The sequence below is a fragment of the Copadichromis virginalis genome, linkage group LG15, assembly GCF_057382275.1.
Source record: "Copadichromis virginalis isolate Kocher_CV1m ecotype Utaka linkage group LG15, C_Virginalis_male_GT1.1, whole genome shotgun sequence".
Lineage (NCBI taxonomy): Eukaryota > Metazoa > Chordata > Actinopteri > Cichliformes > Cichlidae > Copadichromis > Copadichromis virginalis.
In genome coordinates this window covers 2,746,111-2,767,479 of record NC_140632.1, presented here as the reverse complement: position 1 = coordinate 2,767,479, position 21,369 = coordinate 2,746,111, and the positions used below count along the sequence as shown (strand labels likewise).

The 21,369-nt window shown below is 43.2% G+C and overlaps 1 protein-coding gene across 2 annotated transcripts in view; it reads left to right on the top strand.

The window, feature by feature from the left end:
• The first annotated feature begins 9,907 nt into the window (after positions 1-9,907).
• The window catches only part of nrxn3b (neurexin 3b), a 318,352-nt gene continuing 306,890 nt past the window's right edge, over positions 9,908-21,369 (top strand). For both annotated transcript variants that reach the window (XM_085431332.1, XM_085431331.1), the window contains exons 1-4: positions 9,908-11,016; positions 16,078-16,095; positions 16,491-16,517; positions 18,738-18,749. In XM_085431332.1, the coding sequence (XP_085287458.1) occupies positions 10,320-11,016; positions 16,078-16,095; positions 16,491-16,517; positions 18,738-18,749 (754 nt within the window). In that variant the 5' untranslated portion in view covers positions 9,908-10,319. The remainder of the gene's footprint in view (positions 11,017-16,077; positions 16,096-16,490; positions 16,518-18,737; positions 18,750-21,369) is intronic.

The window sequence follows — 21,369 nt, the reverse complement described above, 5'->3', positions numbered from 1 at the left end:
TTCTCTTTAATATGAAACCCCTGGACGAGCCCCTACAGGTGACAGTTTGGCAGAATATAACAGAATAATATGTGACACAAATCAAAAAAGACCACAGGAAAAAGCAACGTTTCATAGGTGAGTTTAACAAGGGGAAAATGTGTAGAGCTGTCTGCTGGATGGGCTATATTAAAATCGCTTTAATCATATTTTATAATATCCATCTTGGTGGTAATGGTTAGCTGAAGCTCGATGGGGTCTTTATTTTATCGAGCAAATAGGTGAGATGCACTCATCCCGGAACCATTCGATTCAATCATTCCTTCATTCTTTTCTCACTTTATCCAGGTCAGGGTCTCAGTGGCAACTGGGCAGCAAGAGTGGCCCAGATGTTGTTTTAGCCTTGCAGCCCTATTCAAAGTAACAAATGGCCTCAATTTTACAGCAGCAGCAGGAGATTGTTTCATTTACTATTAGACTTCAGTGCCTCATTTAACGCTGTTCGTCCTGCAGTCGTAATTCACCTTCTCTACCAGTGGGTTAATGTCTGTGGCTTTCTGCTGCTTTGACTAACACCTCGCCTTTGTTACAGAACGTATCCCTTTGCTACAACTAGTGCTGCGTGTTCAGACATCAGAGTCCCTTATGTTAATGCCATCATGCAAAATACAGCACTCTTTTAGGTTACTCAGACCATAACATTTGATCTAAATATGCATATAAATGTGCCAAAGGTATTGTCAGCTTACTCAATGTCAGGGAAATGGTTTTAATAATATGGCTGATCACTATAGATGTCTTTAATCCTGTAAAACAACATTAGCTAAAATGCTGAAAACATATTGGGGCATATAGGTCCATTATGAGTTACTTTGCATAGAGCAAGTTTCATATATCTCAGATCGTGTCACAGTTCTCGCATACACAATTGTAAATACATGTTTTTTTTCTCTACCACCTCTACAAATCCATAAATCTCACTTGTGTCTCCAAGTTCTTTTATTCTTCACAGAACAAGAGAAGGTCACCGATGCTTTTCTGCTCATCTCCCTCCAGTCCTGCCATGTGTCAAAAGCCACTTTCATGCTTTGAGCTATTCCTCAGTGCAACAGCTAAGATTTGAGCTGGTGCCAAAGACAGACAGACCACATATCTCTGGATTTAGCTTCCTTCCACTGGCTGCAAGTTCTTATCATGTTTAAATTTGGTCTGATGCCCAGATATGTATAAAATGACCTGATAGTTCAGTGTAAGGGATTAGGTGAAGACTCTCAGGTAGCTGATCCTGAGTCTAGACCTGCACTTGAGATCCCTGAGCCCTTCAGCAACACGCACCCTGAGGAATTTTCAGTATGTACGTTTTACTTTGATGCAACTGTTTTTTATCCCCTTTGGGTTTTTTTCACCCAGTCCAGTGTCTTGCTGTATTTAATGTTTCTTAATTACTATTGTTATTATTATTCAAGTAATTCATTTATCCTGTGACAAATATAACATTTCTATTCCCTTACAGGATGGCAACACCCTCGTTGCCATATCTGCCCTGCCAAACACGCATGGGAGATTTTTCAGCAAATGTGCTAGAAATATGGAATGGTGCTGAGTCAGTGCTTGGTCAGGAGGTAGAGCAGGTCATCTACTAATCTGAAATAGGATGGTTCAATCCCTGGCTTCTCCAGTCCGCTTGCCAAAATGTTGTTCTTAGACAAGAGTGAATTCCAAATTCACTGGATTGTAAATGTTAGATAAAAAGCATAGAAATAAGTGTTGTATGAATGCGTGCATCAGTGGGTGAATGACGCTTGTAGTATAGAGCGCTTTGAGTGCTCAAGCAAGGTAGAAAGGCACTATATAAGAATCAATCCATGTACCACATCATAATAAAAAAACTCCCAAAACTCCAGTGTTCATAACTCCATTTGAGTTGCAGAGATTTGGAGAAGCAGCACCAAGCACGGTGGCCAAACAGCCTACTACAGCAGCAGCTACTGTATACCTGTGGAAGAAATGCTACAGAATATGATGGCTGGTGGTGTACAGGTTGAGTCAGGTTGCACTACTCTTGCAAAACATTAATTATCAAATGAAGAATGCACAAAGTGAAACATTGTGGATCATTACCTGTATTGGCAACACCTGGGTCCCAGGGCCTCATGGGAGAGCCCCTTATCACATTTTCCAAAAACAGTGCCAAAATATGTCAAACCAATAAAGCTACACAGAGCCTCTTTCAGCTGCTCCTTGTTTAACAAGGGGTCACCACAGCCGGCAGCTACACATGTTTTATTTAGCAGATTTTTCCACAGGTTGCCCTTCCTGAAGCAACCCCAAAGGGATTCGTGTCTCCTCCTGGAACCAACCAGGGATCTTTGGCTTGTTAGGTGAAAGTGTAAACCACTCCACCGTGGAGCCACAAACCAGTACAGCTGTTTGAGCATGTTAAATCCACACTACTACTAGCTGCATAATATCTTGCTATTATGACTACTTAGTAGCAAGTGTAATTAGTAGTATCAATAGTGTGTAGAAAAGAGACTAGATTACAATAAAAGGAGCCAGTGACAGGCCCAACGGTCATCTCTCTAGTTTTCCTCTCTTGTCTGAAAGGCTTTCTCTCTTTTCGCTCTCATTTACGCCTGACAAGCCTTCAGGACCTTGGACAGCACCCTGGCATCAGAGCTGCTGAGGCAACACGCAAAAAAACGAAAGATTTCCCCTCTGCCCAGGGTGCGGCTCGTTGGGATTTTGCAAGTCGCCCGTAGCTGTCTCAAGACCAGGGGGTGCTGTCCAAGGTGCTGAATTTAAGCTCTAAACCCCTATGGTGAAAATTAAAACCAAAACGTCACATTTTCACTCTGTGCTCTCTTTTCGCCTGGGTTTGAAAGAAAAACTGCACTGAAAGAAACCAAACCTTCTGCCCGGAACAGCCCCCAGGAACATTTAGAATTGTGTGTATTAAACACACACACACACACACACACACACACACACATATATATATATATATGTATGTATATATATATATATATATATATATATATATATATATATATATATATATATATATATATATATATATATATATATATATATATATATATATATATATATATATATATATATATCCACGAGCGTCTGGCAGCACAAATGAACCAGCTGCTAGTTAACGAGAGACACCCGGAATGGCTAACTGAAGGCCGGACGGTCCTGATCCCCAAGGACCCCAAGAAGGGACCGGTCCCCTCCAACTACCGACCAATAACCTGCCTCAGTACTACATGGAAGCTCCTGTCAGGCATCATATCGGCTAAGATGAACAGGCACATGGGTCAATACATGAGCGGGACACAGAAAGGGATTGGCAAGAATACCAGAGGCGCAAAACACCAGCTACTGGTAGACAGAACAATCAGCCGAGACTGCAAGACCAGACTGACCAACCTGTGCACTGCCTGGATTGATTACAAGAAGGCCTATGACTCAATGCCCCACAGCTGGATACTGGAATGCCTAGAATTGTACAAGATCAATGGGACCCTAAGAGCCTTCATCAGGAACTCAATGGGGATGTGGCGTACAACACTAGAGGCCAACTCCAAGCCCATAGCACAAGTCACCATCAAGTGCGGGATCTACCAAGGAGATGCTCTGTCCCCACTGCTGTTCTGCATAGGCCTGAACCCCCTCAGTGAGATCATTAACAAGACTGGCTACGGATACCGACTACGGAACGGAGCAGTTGTCAGCCACCTCCTGTACATGGATGACATCAAGCTGTATGCCAAGAGTGAACGAGACATCGATTCACTGATCCACACTACCAGGCTATACAGCAATGACATTGGAATGTCGTTCGGACTGGAGAAGTGTAGTCGGATGGTAACAAAGAGAGGGAAGGTAGTCAGAACTGAGGGGATTGAACTACCAGAAGGCAACATTGCAGACATAGAGGACAGTTACAAGTACTTGGGGATCCCACAGGCGAATGGGAACCATGAAGAGGCCGCTAGAAAAGCTGCAACCACCAAGTACCTGCAGAGGGTCAGGCAAGTCCTGAGGAGTCAGCTGAATGGTAAGAACAAGATCCGGGCCATCAACACGTACGCCCTGCCCGTGATCAGGTACCCTGCTGGGGTAATAGGCTGGCCAAAGGAGGAGATAGAAGCCACTGACATAAAGACAAGAAAGCTCCTTACCATGCATGGAGGGTTTCACCCCAAGTCCAGCACCCTGAGGCTGTACGCTAAGCGGAAGGAAGGGGGCCGGGGACTGGTGAGTGTCAGCACCACAGTCCAGGATGAGACAACGAACATCCAAGAATACATTGGGAAGATGGCCCCAACTGACCGAGTGCTCAGTGAATACCTCAGGCAGCAGAAACCCAAGAAAGAGGAGGGAGACGAGGAACCATCATGGAAGGACAGGCCCCTGCACGGTATGTACCACCGGCAGATAGAGGAGGTGGCTGATATCCAGAAATCCTACCAGTGGCTGGACAAAGCTGGGCTGAAAGACAGCACAGAGGCACTAATCATGGCAGCACAAGAACAAGCTCTGAGCACAAGATCCATAGAGGCTGGGGTCTATCACACCAGGCAAGACCCCAGGTGCAGGCTGTGTAAAGATGCCCCAGAGACAATCCAGCACATAACAGCAGGGTGCAAGATGCTAGCAGGCAAGGCATACATGGAACGCCATAACCAAGTGGCCGGCATAGTGTACAGGAACATCTGTGCGGAGTATAACCTGGAAGTCCCGAGGTCAAAATGGGAGATGCCCCCAAGGGTGGTGGAGAATGACCGAGCTAAGATCCTGTGGGACTTCCAGATACAGACGGACAAAATGGTGGTGGCTAACCAACCGGACATAGTGGTGGTAGACAAACAGAAGAAGACGGCCGTAGTGATCGATGTAGCGGTTCCGAATGACAGCAATATCAGGAAGAAGGAACACGAGAAGCTGGAGAAATACCAAGGGCTCAGAGAAGAGCTCGAGAGGATGTGGAGGGTGAAGGTAACGGTGGTCCCCGTGGTAATCGGAGCACTAGGTGCGGTGACTCCCAAGATAGGCGAGTGGCTCCAGCAGATCCCGGGAACAACATCGGAGATCTCTGTCCAGAAGAGCGCAGTCCTGGGAACAGCTAAGATACTGCGCAGGACCCTCAAGCTCCCAGGCCTCTGGTAGAGGACCCGAGCTTGAAGGATAAACCGCCCGCAGGGGCGTGCTGGGTGTTTGTTTATATATATATATATATATATATATATATATATATATATATATATATATACACACATATATATATATATATATATACATATATATATATATTACATATTAGGTGGGCATGCCATGCACTACTTTTGCAGTACGTAATTTGCTTCTCGTAATGTCTCCTAAGCGCGCAAGCAGCCTGAATTACATAAAAGCCTAGCTTAAAGATAAGGAATAAATAATTTTCCTTATTGGTAATTTGTCCCGAGGGGCTGTTGTCTCTGCAAATGGAGTAACCCCCCCCCCACCCACTGTGCTGATTACTCTGAAGAAGGCGGGTCAGATCGTCAGTGTGGGAGAAATCCAGGGGCCCATCAACAGTAGCGCTGAGTGAAGCAGAGCTGAGAGATGCGCGTTCACTGAGCCGGAGGAAGGAGCACGGCTGCCTTTTCCTCCACCGCGCCTCACTTATAATAACCGCCTCATCACCACCATCAGCATCCCACTCTCATCAAGAAAGGCTCGGGTTTGTGGATGGGATTTTGGTCTGGATTACTATAATTTGCAATATTTACGCGCGGGGCTTTTGTCCGTCCGGAGTCTCTGCGTGGGAAAAAAAAAGGTAGGAGCAGATTAAAACTGGTTTAGTCCTGTTTTATTTTAATTTTATTTATTTTTTTATTCTTTCCCTCCCCACCACCATCTTAATACGTTATTTGTTTCTGTGAGGATGCTTAAGTTGCGGGATTCTGAAGTTTTTCTGAAAATATTCTGCGAATTTGATGTGACTTTGAGCTGAGATGAGGAATTAGGCGCAGTGGGATGGCTTGGATCGTTAGAATTTTGAAAAGCCTTCACCCGCAGTTTAACACTAAACAGTGGGTAGGTCTGTGACGTGAGGGAGATAACGTGGACTTATTAGAGTTGATTTTTTGTTGTTGTTGTTGTTCCTTTTTAAAGCAAACAAATTCGTAGGGAATGAGCGAAGCGCGTAGAGATGGAAAGTTTTAGCTCACCGAATCGCGTCTCTCGGTCGGAGAGAACAGCGAAGGAGGAAACTACCCCGAACTATTCCCGTTTTCTCGACAACTTCACCCACGAGTCCTGTTCAAATTTCGCTTCGTAATTTCCAAAAGCAAAGGTTCGTAAGCCCTCGAGCCACAGTCAGACTGCCACCGTGCGAGAGGCAGAGGGAAAGCTTGAGCGCTGCTGGGGGGGGAACATGTAGCCCGCTGTTTTATTCATCCGTGCGGGCTTGCGGGTTGGATTTCTGGCAGGTTTTAAATGTTTCCTATCATCTGAAGGTTTAAAATATTCAATTAAGGGATGAAATTACTCATGTGATCGATAGCATCATTTTCTGTTGCACTTACATTGTGAAAGCTCGGCCGTGCGGAATTGAAATGTCCACCGGGGCTTTCAGCAGAGACTACAGCATCCCTCTAATTTAATATTTCTGCCAGAACTTGTGTCTCTGAGCTGACTGCAGAGTTACCGCTGATCCCGTCTCTGTACCTTATTTGCTCTAAATTATGGCTGGTGTTTTATAAAAGTCTGTTTACTGAAGCCCACGTTGGATTTCGTGATGCATTTAGGGGCCATTTGCTCATCTAAAATCTAAATACTGGGCTATTTTTTTCTTAACTGCAACATCTGGAGCCCTGCACAGATGTTCAGCGCGAGCGGAAAGAATCGTAATGTGTCCGTTCCTGCTGGTGCCAGATTGAAGTTTATGCTCTCAAGTTTTGCACTGAAGCTTTAAATGACTTCACTTTATTCCCGGTTCACCCTAAAATTCCCCTTTTGCTCCGTGCGCCCCACTTCCTCTTACCAGCAGTGGACTTGGCAGGTCCGGACACGCTTCTAATGCAGCATACCCTCGTCTGCTGTGACTGCTGTCGGATTAAATCGCTCCTCCGGGCTGCAGCATGTGATGGACAGGGAGCACAGCAGGGGGCTGAGGGGGTCTCCAGTGCGTGATAGGGGCTCGGCTACATTACAAAACATGCCTATAAATCTGCTGCACCGAAGCCGGACCTGTCAATGCATCATTTATGGGCAGTCAGTGAAGGTATCCCATACAGGTCATCTCATATCCTGCACTATTTAATAATTCAATGTGTATATCCCGGAAAATATGTGCTTATTCTAGCAGAGCAAGGTAGCTATTTAGAAATTATGCCACTTCCTATTTGTTTAACAGGAGGCAGAAAAAAACAGGTTTGGGTTTATGCTAGTTAAACAGAGTACTTAATTAAGAAGCCCAAAACAGCTTGTTAATTTTTCCTTTTTCGCCCTGTGGAGTGAGGACTGCTGGGTGCTCTCAGGCATGCTGTTAGCTGAAGGGCATCTTTCATAACAAGCCTGCGAGGAAAAGTGTCAGTAACATATTCTGGGTAAAACTCAACTTGGCACTATGTTAGCTTCATTTAGCTTAGCTTTGAGGTGGAAAGATTTGGATTTTAAGCAGGGCTTATAGTCAGTCGAATGTTAAGTAGTTAATGTCATGGTGGGCAAATGTTGTTTTTAAAGTCAGAATCAATTAAAGGTGGAAAAAACCCCTATTGTAAACAGCTGTGTTTAACACAATGATATCTCCATGACTGCTTGAAAGAGAATATGTTACCATTGTTAGCATTCAGTGTTAAAACCATGGTTTGCAGGCTATAGGGACACCCGATATCGCAGTTAAGCAACACACACACACACACACACACACACACACACACACACACACACACACACACACACACACACAATAACTCATGTTAATTGAATAGAGTCCAGGGCCATTTTTTTTATACCAGGCAGGCATCTCAGATTTCATGGGCATATTGAGCCTTGCTTAGTCAAGGGACACAGCACATAACACTCTTTTATAGTTGGTGGCTTGGGTTGATGCAGTAGCGTTCAGGGTGATTTCACCACACAGAACCTTTTAACCTCTCTTCGGACGCTGTCTCACAAAGGCACTTTTAAGACAAAGACAGTCGTCCAGCCAGGCAACCCAGCGTTGTCAGAGAGACACAGTCAGGTACACTCCTGCACAGGGACACACATGCATGTGTACACGGTGCATTAGCATAGGTATCAGTTTCTACAATTCAATAGCTTGCCTGCTGCAGCAAGATTAACTATTCAGGGCAGGTGGTTAAAGGGCCTATTGTGTTGCATGGGTCTGTGCTACTGTCATGATTGGACAATGCGTTTGTCTGGTGGGCAGCCCAATAGCAAAACAATTGCAAGGGCAAAGGGCTGGAAGAGTACACACACGTATAAGGTTTCACCATGTGAATCATTCCTGGCTCTGCAGAGCAAAATCAAACAGAACTAGATGAGTACAGGTGTAGCGTACAAAGGCCAGTGAGCTAGTTAATATTCAGTACCGCTGTCATCTGGGTTTGGGTGATGTGAACAAGTTAAAAACGTATTCACTGAAGGAAATTTAGAAAAAGAATGCTAGTGGTGGGATTTGGAAATGAAGTAGCACCATCGTAACGTCTTTCTGAATAGCTGTTTATGATTGCAATCCCCCAAAGATACGCAAATGAGAAAAGGAGAGTGGCGGCAGATAATTAGTCATATTTATCAGGATCCCAGCAGGCCCTTACAGACAGCAGGCTAACGTCTGAGGCTAAACACATGCTCCGGCTCACCTCCATGGATTTCCTCTCATCGTGGAATCAACAAGGCAACCCAGCCCAGTAGATGGACTTTATTTATTTGTGTATTTTTCACAAAGCCGCTTTGTTGTCCTTCGACTATTTGGGAATTCATCTCTCAAACGAAGGCTTTACAACTATAAATGATTATTTGAGTGGACCTTCAAATAAAATGAGTAATTGGCAGAAATAGAAAAGTGCATAAAATGGTTGTAAACCTTTAATGGGTGTTCAGTAGATATTTAGTGCTATTTAATGGCCACCTAGAGAGTCAAATCCACATTGAATGGTGCTCTCAGTATCCCTTCTAATTCATCTAAACTCATAGGCACAATTTGCCTAATTGCTGTTTTCCCTATTCCACCTCCTCTGAGTGCTGTTTTACATCTGAACCAGCTTTATAACTCTAGTTTAAGTTGGCATATTTTAGCAACAGTAAAGAAAATCCCTACAGTTAAGCCAAAAGCTCACAGACAGTGTTAGTTTGACAAATGATGTTTCCAAAATTCTACATTGTGTTGGCTAACTAGATATAGAACATTACAGGGTTTGTCAAATGTTTACAGGCAGGGGATCTCTTACAGAGGGGGTCATTTTCCAAGGACACCCCACCCCTCGTTGTCCTAGCAGTGATTTAGCTGGTCAGGGATTAGGGGTGTGGATCATTTGAAATATTTCCTACATAGCTAACTGGCTAATAAACCAAAGTACACTACAACAGGAATGGTTGATTGTAGCTGAAGAGGAGTGAGTTGTTTTATGACAGATTGTCATGATGTGTCACAATCATATTAATTTCTATGGGCCCTAATAGGATGATGGAGTGGACACAACATGCTTGGCATGAATGGGTCTCATTTGTACAGACTTAATTGATACAACATTTTATAACCTTTAATAAGAATCTCTGGACTCCTCTTTGTTATGTTTCATTGGGTCACATATTTTATTTGTGTCACACATCCCCTTGCAGGTGGTTGCTTTGTTTTGCTAGAAAATAGAGATTCATCTTAAAGAAATGCATTCAGTGCTGTCTGTTCTTTCCCTGCAGTTTAAACCATGGGGCGTGGAACCGGACCAACGATGACCGTTCTGTGCTTCAACCCAGGAAACCGCCTTAAAGAAAAATCACAAGACACAGCTCTGAATCACTGACAAAACACGCTACGGCTCACCTTTACCATAGCAATTTTACGCGTTTATGTGGAAACTGGATTTTTTTTCCTTTCCTTTTTTGCACAATTCTCCATAGATTTGGCAGTTGAGATAAGATCCTTTATCAACGTTAGACCTGCCTCTCAGATAAAAAAAAAGGATATTGCGCTGTCTGCCTGACTAAGATTATCTATGTGGAATATAACATTCAGCAGAAAAAGCCCGGAACTAAACCATTATCAGATGTTCATATCACTTTGAGGATCTGTCCCCAGTTCTCACCCTCTTCTGAGCTCCCTGTTATTCTCTACCATGAATCCAAACAGCCTACCTGGATTTTTCCTTATGCTGCTAAGTACCATGCTGGGCCTAAGCATAGGCCTGGAGTTTACTGGCTCTGAAGGTCAGTGGGCTCGCTACCTGCGCTGGGATGCCAGCACCAGAAGCGACATGACGTTTCAGTTCAAGACTTCAGAACCAGAGGGCCTGATGCTCTACTTTGATGATGGCGGATATTGTGACTTTCTGCTTCTCGCTGTATCTGAGGGTAAGCTGCAGCTTCGCGTCAGTATCGACTGTGCCGAGACCACCATCACCTCAGATAAGATGGTTAACGACAGCCGCTGGCACTTTGCAGCCATCAACAGGCACAATTTGCGGACTGGCTTGGCCTTGGATGGCCAAACCAAGACGGAAGAGGTGCGGCCTCAGCGGCAGTTCATGAATATTGTCAGTGACCTCTTTCTTGGAGGCCTCCCAGGGGACATCCGCACGTCTGCCATCACCCTGCCCTCCGTCCGCGAGCTAGCGCCATTCAAAGGAATTATCACAGACCTCAGTTATGGGAGTAAGCTGCCCACGCTTATCAATAGTCAGAAAGTCCGCTTGGAGATGATGGGCCTATGCACAGAGAACCCCTGTGAGAATGGTGGGATCTGCTCACTGGCAGACGGAGAACCCTACTGTGACTGCTCCAGAACTGGATATGTAGGTCGATACTGCACTGAAGGTAAGAGGGTTGGCTCCAGAACCTTTCTGTGTCAAGCACGATTGCTGGTTAAAATTTTGAAATAAAAATTCAATGGGATTCCTTACAAATGCAGACTTCAACTAGCATCACATCTGCTGTCTGCTTCCAGGTATAGCGAAAAAAAAAGATTATATGATTACCCTTCATATTTGCTTTTTTGTTTTTTTGCATATGTTGCATCATTAAAATCATCTCATACCATGTGGCTGTAAGCAACGCAATAAATCTCAATACAAGCCTCTGAAAATTAGATTCAATTTCCATAACTGTGTTGCTATTCCCGCTGCACCTAATGCGATTTGTGCCACACCAAACTTCATTTATGAAATGCCTCGAAAAATGTGCATTGATTGCACAACAGTGTAATTTATATAAAGCAGGAGCATCTATACTCTGGCGTGTTTAAGCGGTTTAATGCAATTCATGCAGGACACCCAATGAAAATACCGAGGGTTTTGTTGCTCTTACGGCTTCTTTTAGAACGTCTTCGTATTTCACGTGGGAGTTAAATTGGAGATGATGTTCTCAGCATTTCTTCTCCCTTCACAGTTATTACTTTTGATCAGGCAGTGGTGGATATGGTATTAGCTGATATGACTAAAATTACAATACTGAGTTCTCTTTTTTCCCCCCTATTAAATGTATTCAGATTTTGCAAGGTGCTGCAGGACCTGAAGGTACACGAAGTTTGGTTGAGAAATAACTTCATGTGTTTTTCTTCTGCTTCTGTGCCAAGGCCATCGCTTTATTTGGAGAGTGTAATGAGATCCAGCTCTTTGAGGATATTCCACCCTATTCTATCATCTTCACACCCTAAAAGCTTTAGTTATTAAAAAAAAGGTGTTTTTTTCTAATTGATACCTACGTGGTCCGACAAAACTTGCCACTGGTCTTTCCCTTCCTTTTCAGGAAATATATATTTAAAAAATAATCATGTTAAAATCTCTCATTGTTCAGAACACCCTGCTGCTTTACAGCCTTGAGATCAGTGCTAGCTGATGCCAAAAATAAGTTGCTCGTTTTTTTGCTATTCCATTCACCACAACACAAAATTTTCTCTTTTTTTCCATATTCAAGAACGGTAACCTTTTAAATACACAGTTTCACCATAACCTTACTCGCTTAACTATTTGTTTACGTGTATGGATTGCAGGAGATCCCTTTGTGTGAACAGACCCATGTCAAATTTCCTCCCCTGCTGACCCACTTCCTGCCTGTCTAAATCAAACTGACACGACTGAGGGATGACTCCATTTTGCCCGAAATCAGAGGAATGCTCACTGAAAGCTAGAGCGCTAATGACGAGCTATTTTAAACTGTATCTAATACAATTAAAATGTTTGTTTTTTTAAATGTCATCACTGCAGCGTGCCTTTAAAATGTGATTTTTTTGCTGTCTTTTGCTTCCCAATATGCACCAAAATTTGCTGATCAAATGAAGCTGTTCGGACGTCAGATCACGAGTGCTAGCCTGTGGCGTTGTTGAGGACAGCACGCGATGTGCTGGTTGCAGAGCAGTCGAGCAAACGGGCTGGACTTGACCTCTTTTCGCTTCATCCCATTTGCCCGCTGCCTGTGTCGAACAGTCGATAGAGGAGGAGCAGGAGGCCTGTTGGTCTGAGGGCTGACGGTGGAACTGTGACATCTTTGTGTTAGAAAGGCCGAGGTTTTAAGACGACTCAGTCGGGCGGTGGTCATATCTTAGCTGCAGGGCAGAACGAGTCCAATGTGTGAATTTACCACTGGCCTGTTGTACCCTAATTTGTCACAGGAAATTAGCTGTTGGACAACAAACCAACTCATGCTTACTTCCTTCTTCGTCCTTCTATCCTTCTATTCAGGCATCTGTTCTTCATTTTCCTCCGATTTCAGGCTATAAAAAAAAGGGGAGCTAGGGGAGGGTAGTCAAGTTAATTCCCCAGCTGAACTGACTGCTGCTCTTTTCTGCTCTCCCATTAACTGATGTGGCTGATTGTTGATTATGCCACAGAGACTGGGAACCATAATTAGGAGGATAATGAGAACAGAGATGGCTAATTTGCCTGGAAAATGCCTGCGCAAACACTGCCGTCAATTCAAACTGTCTGTCGGCAAACTCGTGAAGAGTTCTTTTACTGTTATAGCCACATGTCCACAAGTGGGCAAAGTACTTGTTGTTCATGCGGCGCTTGAGCACAGAATGTTTTCAGGGGATGTTCGCACACCTGTCCCGTCAGTATACTGTGATCATGCCGTACATTAATGAGCAATAAAATTAGCAATTTGTCAAATGTGTGAATATGTATATGTTACATTGTCGGATGCAGGAGTCCGGATGCATTTGCATTCACAGGCATGCGCGTGAATGCACGCGGATGCAGGCGAGGCCCTGGAGCTGCTCGTTAAAACGGGCAGATGGCTGACTGGCTGAGTAGACTGGGCCTTGGAAGAGTTTTTCCAGCCGTGTTTTTAATGGTAGCCTGCTAGCCGACTGGCCTGGAAGGGAAAATACAAGGACTGAGCAGAATTCACATGTGTGATGAGAAATGAGAAAATGGGAAAAGTGGGATAAAGCTTCTGTTTGCCACTTCACTGAAAAACATCCTTCTTGTTCCCACACTGGTATACCTCCCCCCCCCCCTTTTCTCATCTGTCATGAATTAGTGGGGGTCAACCTTCTGCTAAGGCATCATCATTTCACCGCAGTGATAATTATGAAATGGTTCCGTTCTCTGAACGCCTGCAAGCCCTTCCATGCTTTGCACCATAAACAGTTGGCCATAAAACACATGCTCAGTCTCGCCTCCTGTGTGGATCAGGATGTATCAGTGTGGCTAACTGCGTCATGGCGCATGGATTGAAATTAGACAGTACTCGCTCTCTGCATGCGTCGACCTTAGTGTGCAGATCTGTAGCTGTAGCTTTAGTACTTGACCTTGTCATTGATCATTCTTAAACTGCTTCTTTAAGCACAGCCATCGTTATTATTCTCCTGCTATTCCTTGTGCAAATATCACTGTCTTTAATAGAAATGATCTGGATGTGAAATCTCTTTCAGTTCAGCTAACTTAGCAGCGGTGACATTATGAAATCTCTTGAATACCTTGTGGTTTTTCTGGTTACATAAAGGTATGCAGAAGGTCAAGGTTGTTAAGAGCTGCACAGGATTGTTTAATGAATATGTAAAAATGATCATCCATGTCCTCTTTCAGGATTCCACATCCTGCATTTGTAATGAGCAGTTTAAGGACCTCCTTTTTGCTTAAACAAATATGCAGGGACTCGTTGGAAGGTTAGTAATTGAAGGCTAGGGCAAGCAAACTGTTAAGTAAGTGCTGAAATGGTGCCTTCGGGCTTAGCTTTGGGGATTAATAAACAGACATGGAAAAAATGACAGTTACAATAATCTTACTATAAAAAGTAGGTCAGCGAGAAAAAAAATGGTGCAGGGACTTGCCTGATGCCAGTGCACGGGGCATTTGTGTCTAGTGCCCATGCTGAAAATTATGCTTGGATTTGAGTGGTGAAGCTGCTGGTAAAATAGAGCCAGGGATTACGCTCGGACCACATGTCCTCCACAGCACATTGGCTTGTTCTGAGCACCGTCGCGGCAAGAGAAAAGGTTTTATCTACACGGAAACTGAGCATTTAACACACGCGCACGCACCATATCTGGACACAAGCATTTGCACAGTCAGGGAAAAAAATATGTGTACCTGCTGATTCAGGCACATAAATTCAAGCATTAAGTCCCCCCCCCCCAGGATCATCTCCTGAGAACTAGAACAGTGCTGCCGTCCATCAGCTGGCTTCTACCCTCCTTTCCCACACTTCCACCCATCGCCCTTCCCTTTCCTCTTCCAATGTCATTTTTCTTGTGTGGGAGGAGAGGCAGCATCCATTTTAGACTCCCTAAAGGAGACAGGAGGAAATCTTCACCTCGTCTGCACCATCCCCTGCTGCAGAATTTGCCTCCCTACTCCTCCTCTCAAATGATATATCTGTCGTGGGTTGAGTTTGTTAAATTTAACATTAAACAAGGACTCAAAGCTGTCAGGGAGGCGGGTGGGAAAAAAATGAAACACAGAAATCCCTGGATGTATCTAGTAGTACGAAACAGGCCACTCCTCTTTGTAGACTGGGCAGAGATCAAAGCGCATCGCTAAGTCACATTAATATCTGATATCTCGCGTTAGAGCCAATATTTAAAATGTCTGATGTAGTCTGTCTTAATTAAGATGTGTTTAATTTTCCTCTCATCAGTTTTTGATGCTCTTTGGGGGGCACCGATTACAAGCGCGAGTATTCCTATTAGGATGCGAGCTTCAGGTTTGTGACTAAAGAAGAATAATAAATATATAACAGACTCAACTGATGTTGAATCCACTCAGTCATCTGTAATGTTGCCTAAATCACACTGGCATGTCTGAGACCCACAAGGTGTCACTGACGGGTGAGCTCTCGGTGAGGATGTTTGCCGCGAGCGAAGCTTAACATGCGGCTTTTTTTCTTCTTTTTTGTAATGTTGCCGTGCTCCACTATTAGCTACACCGGGACTCCCACTGTGAGCATTCTTCTGAGAAACCACAAGGGGCGTGTGATTGTGGGTGAGCGATAAGTTGAAGAAGAGGAGGTGGAGGAGAAAGGCATGGGTCTGAGAACAAGCAATCCTGCAATCCATAAAACTCACACCATAAATCCTCAACAGCGTGGATTTATGCATCATTTTACGTGTTCAAGGGACTCTGTGTGATGCGGAATATTATGCTACAATGACAATATTCGAAATGTGGAAGAGTTGTTTGCACAAATGTCGATCTGGATCCCGTGGGGGCGGGACAGATTCAGTTTTATGCCTTTTTCTTTCCACAGGTGTTCACACTGAAATAGTTTACAATCAGACATGTCAAGAGGGCGCCTCTTTGCTCCTTACATGATCGCCAGTGTGTTAGGGGTTTGGTTTTTTTGCATGTGTAGATGCAACATGCAAAAGTGGTTGTAGAGTGTTGCTAATGCGATGCTTCTCTTTGCTCTCTCTCTCTTTTCCTGACGTTTCCACAGCAGTCCTGAGAAAACCAGGTGAGTCTCCAGGCAAATGAGGTCACAGCTTCAGTTTAACTGCTGCAGCCATTCACGTCCCATCCAGTTATAAGTTATTTATGCATTCACCTTTAAAACGCAAGCAATTTTTTTTACCACAAGTTCTGTTTTAACTCTTAGATTTGACCTTTATTCAGCAAACACCCTCCACAGTTACTTTACATTCACGCAGACTGTTCCTCGTATAAGTCATTTGTCTGTTTCAGTGGAAAGCTTTCGAATGCACTTGGGGAAGCTTTGCCTTTAGTGTGATAGCCATTCTTTGCCATTATGCAAAGCATGCACAGTGACAATACAACTGTAGTATTGGCGTGTTGTGTTTTTTCTCAATTTTTCCTCTCTGTTCTCCTGTCTGTTTGATTTTTCTCTTAAAGGCCTCGCACACCTGAAGGCAGAGCAAGGTACTCTTTCCTCTTTCTTTGTAGATATCTCTTTTATTTATTTGTTTTTTAGCTCACTAACCCCTGTGTTGGTTGTGAGCTGTAAATTTACAGTGTGCGCCTGCACTACCTGTCCGTTTGCATTTGCGTGTTGCTGTGCGGCTACTGCAGAGAGGTGGGGTGGGGGTGGGGGGATGACTGTGTGTGTGTGTTTGGCGCAGAGGGGTGCACAACAGCATGGCATGTCCCACATCTCACCTTTGTCTCTCTCTCGCTGTGCTCGTGTGTGTCCTCAGCCTCGTTTCATCCAGGTCTCTGTGTATTACATAATTGTGTACTACTCTCACTTCCACAGCAAACAAGCAGTGACACGGTCCACTGTGTGGGAGTGGGGATGGTGGGGATGGGGTGAAAAAAAACAGGGAAGCTCGGGGGTGGGGTTGGGGGTGGATAAGGAAATCACTGGAATTTGGGGAGACAGCTCAGAGGAGAAAGAAGCTTCTCTGGGATAGAGAGGGGTGAAAGGGAACAATAAGGATCAAAGAGTGTCAAGGTAAGGTGCATGTAGGAGAAATAGTAGCAGGGTTTGCATTCATATTTGATGAATCTGCAGCAACACAATTTACACTCTACATCCACTGCCAGTGTAAGATAATATTGAAGTCTGGGTGGTGGATGGGTGAAGACAGCAGAGCCCATTTCTGAAGTGGCACATTCATGGAATGTGAATTACTATTACTATGATTAAAATGGACGGAGCCGCTTCCTTTCTGTCGGATCAAATTCAGTAAAGCTGCATTTGAGAATTTATTTTTTGGAATAAGCTTAAAAATATCAGCGTTCACAGGCTCTTAGTTACTCTGCAATTTAGATTTTTTTTTTCAGATCTCGCTGGCTTGTTGAAAGGGAGTCTGAGACTTATTGTATTTCAAAATCAAATTCAATCTAGCTCTCCAGGAGTCCAAGATTATTAAGTTTGGCATAAAGTAACTGTGACTTTTCTCTAATTGTGCCCAAGTGTTTTCAGCTTTCACTTACCTAAACCGAACTATAACTGTGTGCCGATATTACAGAGAAAGGATGTTCGTTCTTGTTCTTGGAAACAACATTTGGCCATGGCTTCCAGTCATATGACGAGTTTGGAGTTTGCTCAGCTATCATGAGCAAACTATGGCTTATTTACAGTACCGTGCAAAAGTCTTGAGCCACCCATCATTTTTTAAATATTTTGCTTCCAAAGAGCCAGACTTGTCATTTTTAACCTCCTAAGACCCGAACTCCTCCACAGCATGCATTTTTAATTTCTCTTGGATATTTGAGCTGATTGGGTCCTGATGAATGTAAAAACAGAATTACCAGATTTTTTTTTTTTTACCAAATTTTTGTTTCTAAGAAAAATGAGAGCCACATATGAGGATATTTGTTTAAAATTTCAATAGAACAGTAGCATATAATGTCCTCGTAAGTGGATATCAGGCCCTTGTAGAGCAAAATTGAGTATTTTGGTCTAAATAACCCAAAATGTGATGTCCACATATGTGGACGCAGGTCCGTTAAAGTAGTCTTGAGCAATAGTTCTCCAGGTCTTTCTTTGGACAATAGCTGCGTTTACACCCAGTTTCAGTCCAGTCCTTGTACCTGAGCATTTTCACAGCAATGTTTTTTGTTTGTTAATCCACTTAACAAATCTATGGACCTGAATGAATCATTCAAACATAAAAGCACCTCCTGACCTGTGTTGTGTCTGCACATAATGAATAACTTAGCAAACAACCCATTTTTAACTCTATTAGCAGCAGTTTGTCACAAAAACATACATTTTTTGAGAGTTTAGACACTCTTGAGGAAAAAAGGTAGTTATCCCAAATAGTGACTTAGAAAAATATAAAGAAATGACTTTTGCACAGTTCTGTATATATACTTCAGCCAAAACTATGACAAATAGCCAGCGAAAACCTTAGCCGTAGACCTCAACTCTATTAAAACAACACACAACGGCATAAACAAAATGAAATCTAGAAAAAGAATTGTTGAGATTTTGAAGTGTCAGTTGTGTGCTGCCCGTGTGCGCTTCTCCCATTACTGCACAATTTGCATGATTGTCGACATGTTGCATGCAAGTGTCACAGGCTTTATGTAGACTAACAATAGCTTAAACCTACTTTTTGTTGTCTTTTTCTGGTGCTCTGCCTTGGATGACACTCTTCCTTCTTTTATCTCTACGGATCCTTTCTCCTCTAGGTAGAAGCAAAGGTACAGCAAATCCTTTTTCCCCTACTTTTCTTTCATCTAAGCTGCGAGAGATCTCTCTGTGTGTTTACATTTATGGGCTGAATTTTCACTGCCGCTTATTTTTAATTCACTTTGAGTGATTATTTAACATATTCATTTGCTCATCGTGGGAGGGAGCCAGGAAAGTCACAGGACCTGATGCTTTCCAGCTAACGAGCGGCCACAGTTATCGTTGCGTGAACGATGAATGAGTGAGTGGAGAGATGAGAGAGGGTGGAAAAAAACACAGTGTCAGTATCGCATACTAAATGAGTCTCTCTTAATTATCACGTTAAATATAAATGATGAGAAAAAATGGATTAATCATTGTCTTAGCAAGCAGTAAATATTAATAATAGCCTGTCTGTGTGAAGATGCCTGTGTTGTGACAGTTCTGTGTCTCGGAAAAAAAAGAGTAATTGGTGAATTTGACCTAACATTTAACTTCATTTAAATGAGACCATAGAAGCAACCTCTGTGTAGTGCAATTGTGCAGACAATATTCTCATTCTACACTGATCAAAGCCATGTGGCCCGTTTTCGTTAGTTGTGTGTGTTTGTGCGTTTTTACAGGATGTCCTGCCACGTTTGTGTGCTTCTCAGTGTCATCTTGATTGATATCAGTTTTAATGAAAATAGCATATTTCCTCATTTAAAGTAGCTTGCATGAGATGTAGTCATGTGCACAAGTGTCCCATGTTCACAACAGTGGATTGGTTTGATTGATTGTGAGCCCGCCTTCTTAGCTACTGTTGACAAACCTTATCAGTCTTTCTGTTCTTGCACGTTGCATATTGCTGTTTGCTCTAATAACGGGGGCGACTTTGACACTTGAAACTTTGAGTTATTTTGGAATCAGTCACTCCTTGCTTTCAGCAGAGGTAAAAGCAACAGCAGGTTTTCTTATTTTTAGCCTGCAGTCATTCAGTTTACTGACTGAAATGACTGCAGGCAATTTGATCAGCTTAGTAGATTTGATCAGCACTGCTTGGCTAATTAAGCTAAAAGTAGCTCCTTGTAATTAACACGGGTTCGTGTTAAAATTTCATAAAGAGAGTCTTGTAAAAAGGATCTGAAAGAAGAGCTATTTTGCTCATTTGCACCTTCAAATTTTCGTTTGTAGCTTTGCATGGTTAACAGTTCAAAAATAATCCTCATTTCTCTTTCACTGGGTTTTTGTGCAGTCCCACAGTTCATCCTCTGTTTTAGTTCCTCTCCCTCAAAGCCTCTGCTCGCAGACAGCACACACAGAGTTGTGTGCCATGTTCAATATGAGCATCCACCCTTTTAACAGTATATGTACTATACTGGTACCCTTTATATTTACCCTTGGCTTCATGTATCATATGGTCAGTCTGAGGCTACGCGTTCCTAAAGACAGTAGGCAAAAATATAGCATCCTACCTGAAAAAGGCTTTCTGGATGAAACTTTGACAAACTTGACACAAACGTCCTCAGATCCATCAGTTCAGTCTGTCTCCTAAACTCTGATAGCGGTCAGGATCGGTTTTCACACGGTGGAAAAATGTTACAGTGGATGTGAACAACCTGTAATCTTACAAAGTGATGCAATCTAGTGATTTCCTTGGTCTTGGATACGATGCTGGGTTTCTGCTCTATGTAGTAAGCAGTCAAACACACTATATACCATCACTTATATTTTGCTTTTGTCTTCTTGGGCCACAGTAAACTCCATACCCCCCACTGTTTTGATACAGAGTTGATAGTTCTGCAACTTCCATCACATCGTTAAAAATCCCAATTCCAATAAAGTTAGGACACTCTGTAAAATTTAAAAAAGAAAAAAAAGACCTCAGAAATCCATAGTTGGTTCAACTGAGCTGACAGATAGTGAATTTTGAAAGTTTGCCTGAGCCAATGCAGAGATTTCCAGGACAGAATCCTCCCTGTTATCTATACAGTGCAATCTGACAGATAATAGGCATCTAACATTGATCATTACTGTCCACTGTGAACAGAGATTCCTCCAGAATTTCTGAACCTTTTGATTAAATTATGTTCTGTATACAATGATATAGTCAAAGTCGTTGCAATTTTACGTTGAGGAACATTTTTCTAAGGTTGTTTTATAGTTTTGGATGCAGTTTTTTCCCCCAGATTGGCGAGCCTTTGTCCATTTTTATGTCAAGGGGTGTGCTGTGGCAGGCAGGAGGAAGGACCCAAACGCAGGACTCGTACACGAAGGAGTAAACTCCAAATGGCAGCTTTATTGCTGGAGAAACATGTAATACAAGAAAACTAGACTAGAAACTCAAAACATGAAGCCCAAACTAGAAAAACAAAACCGGGAAACAGAGAACCAGAACTTTGCCAGAAGCATGGAAGAAATACACAGCACAGTGAGGGGATGACACAACAACAGAGAGAGGGAAATAAAGGGCTTAAATACACAAGGGACTAACGAGGGAATTTGAAACAGGAGGGAATCACAGCTGGGACTAATCAGATATCACGAGATGAGGAGGAAGCAAAACTGAATGCGCTGACATAGGACTATCAAAGTAAAACAGGAAACACAAGACAGGCACAGAGACACGGACTTGACACTGAAACATCAGGAGCAGAAGGACAGGAGAAGAAA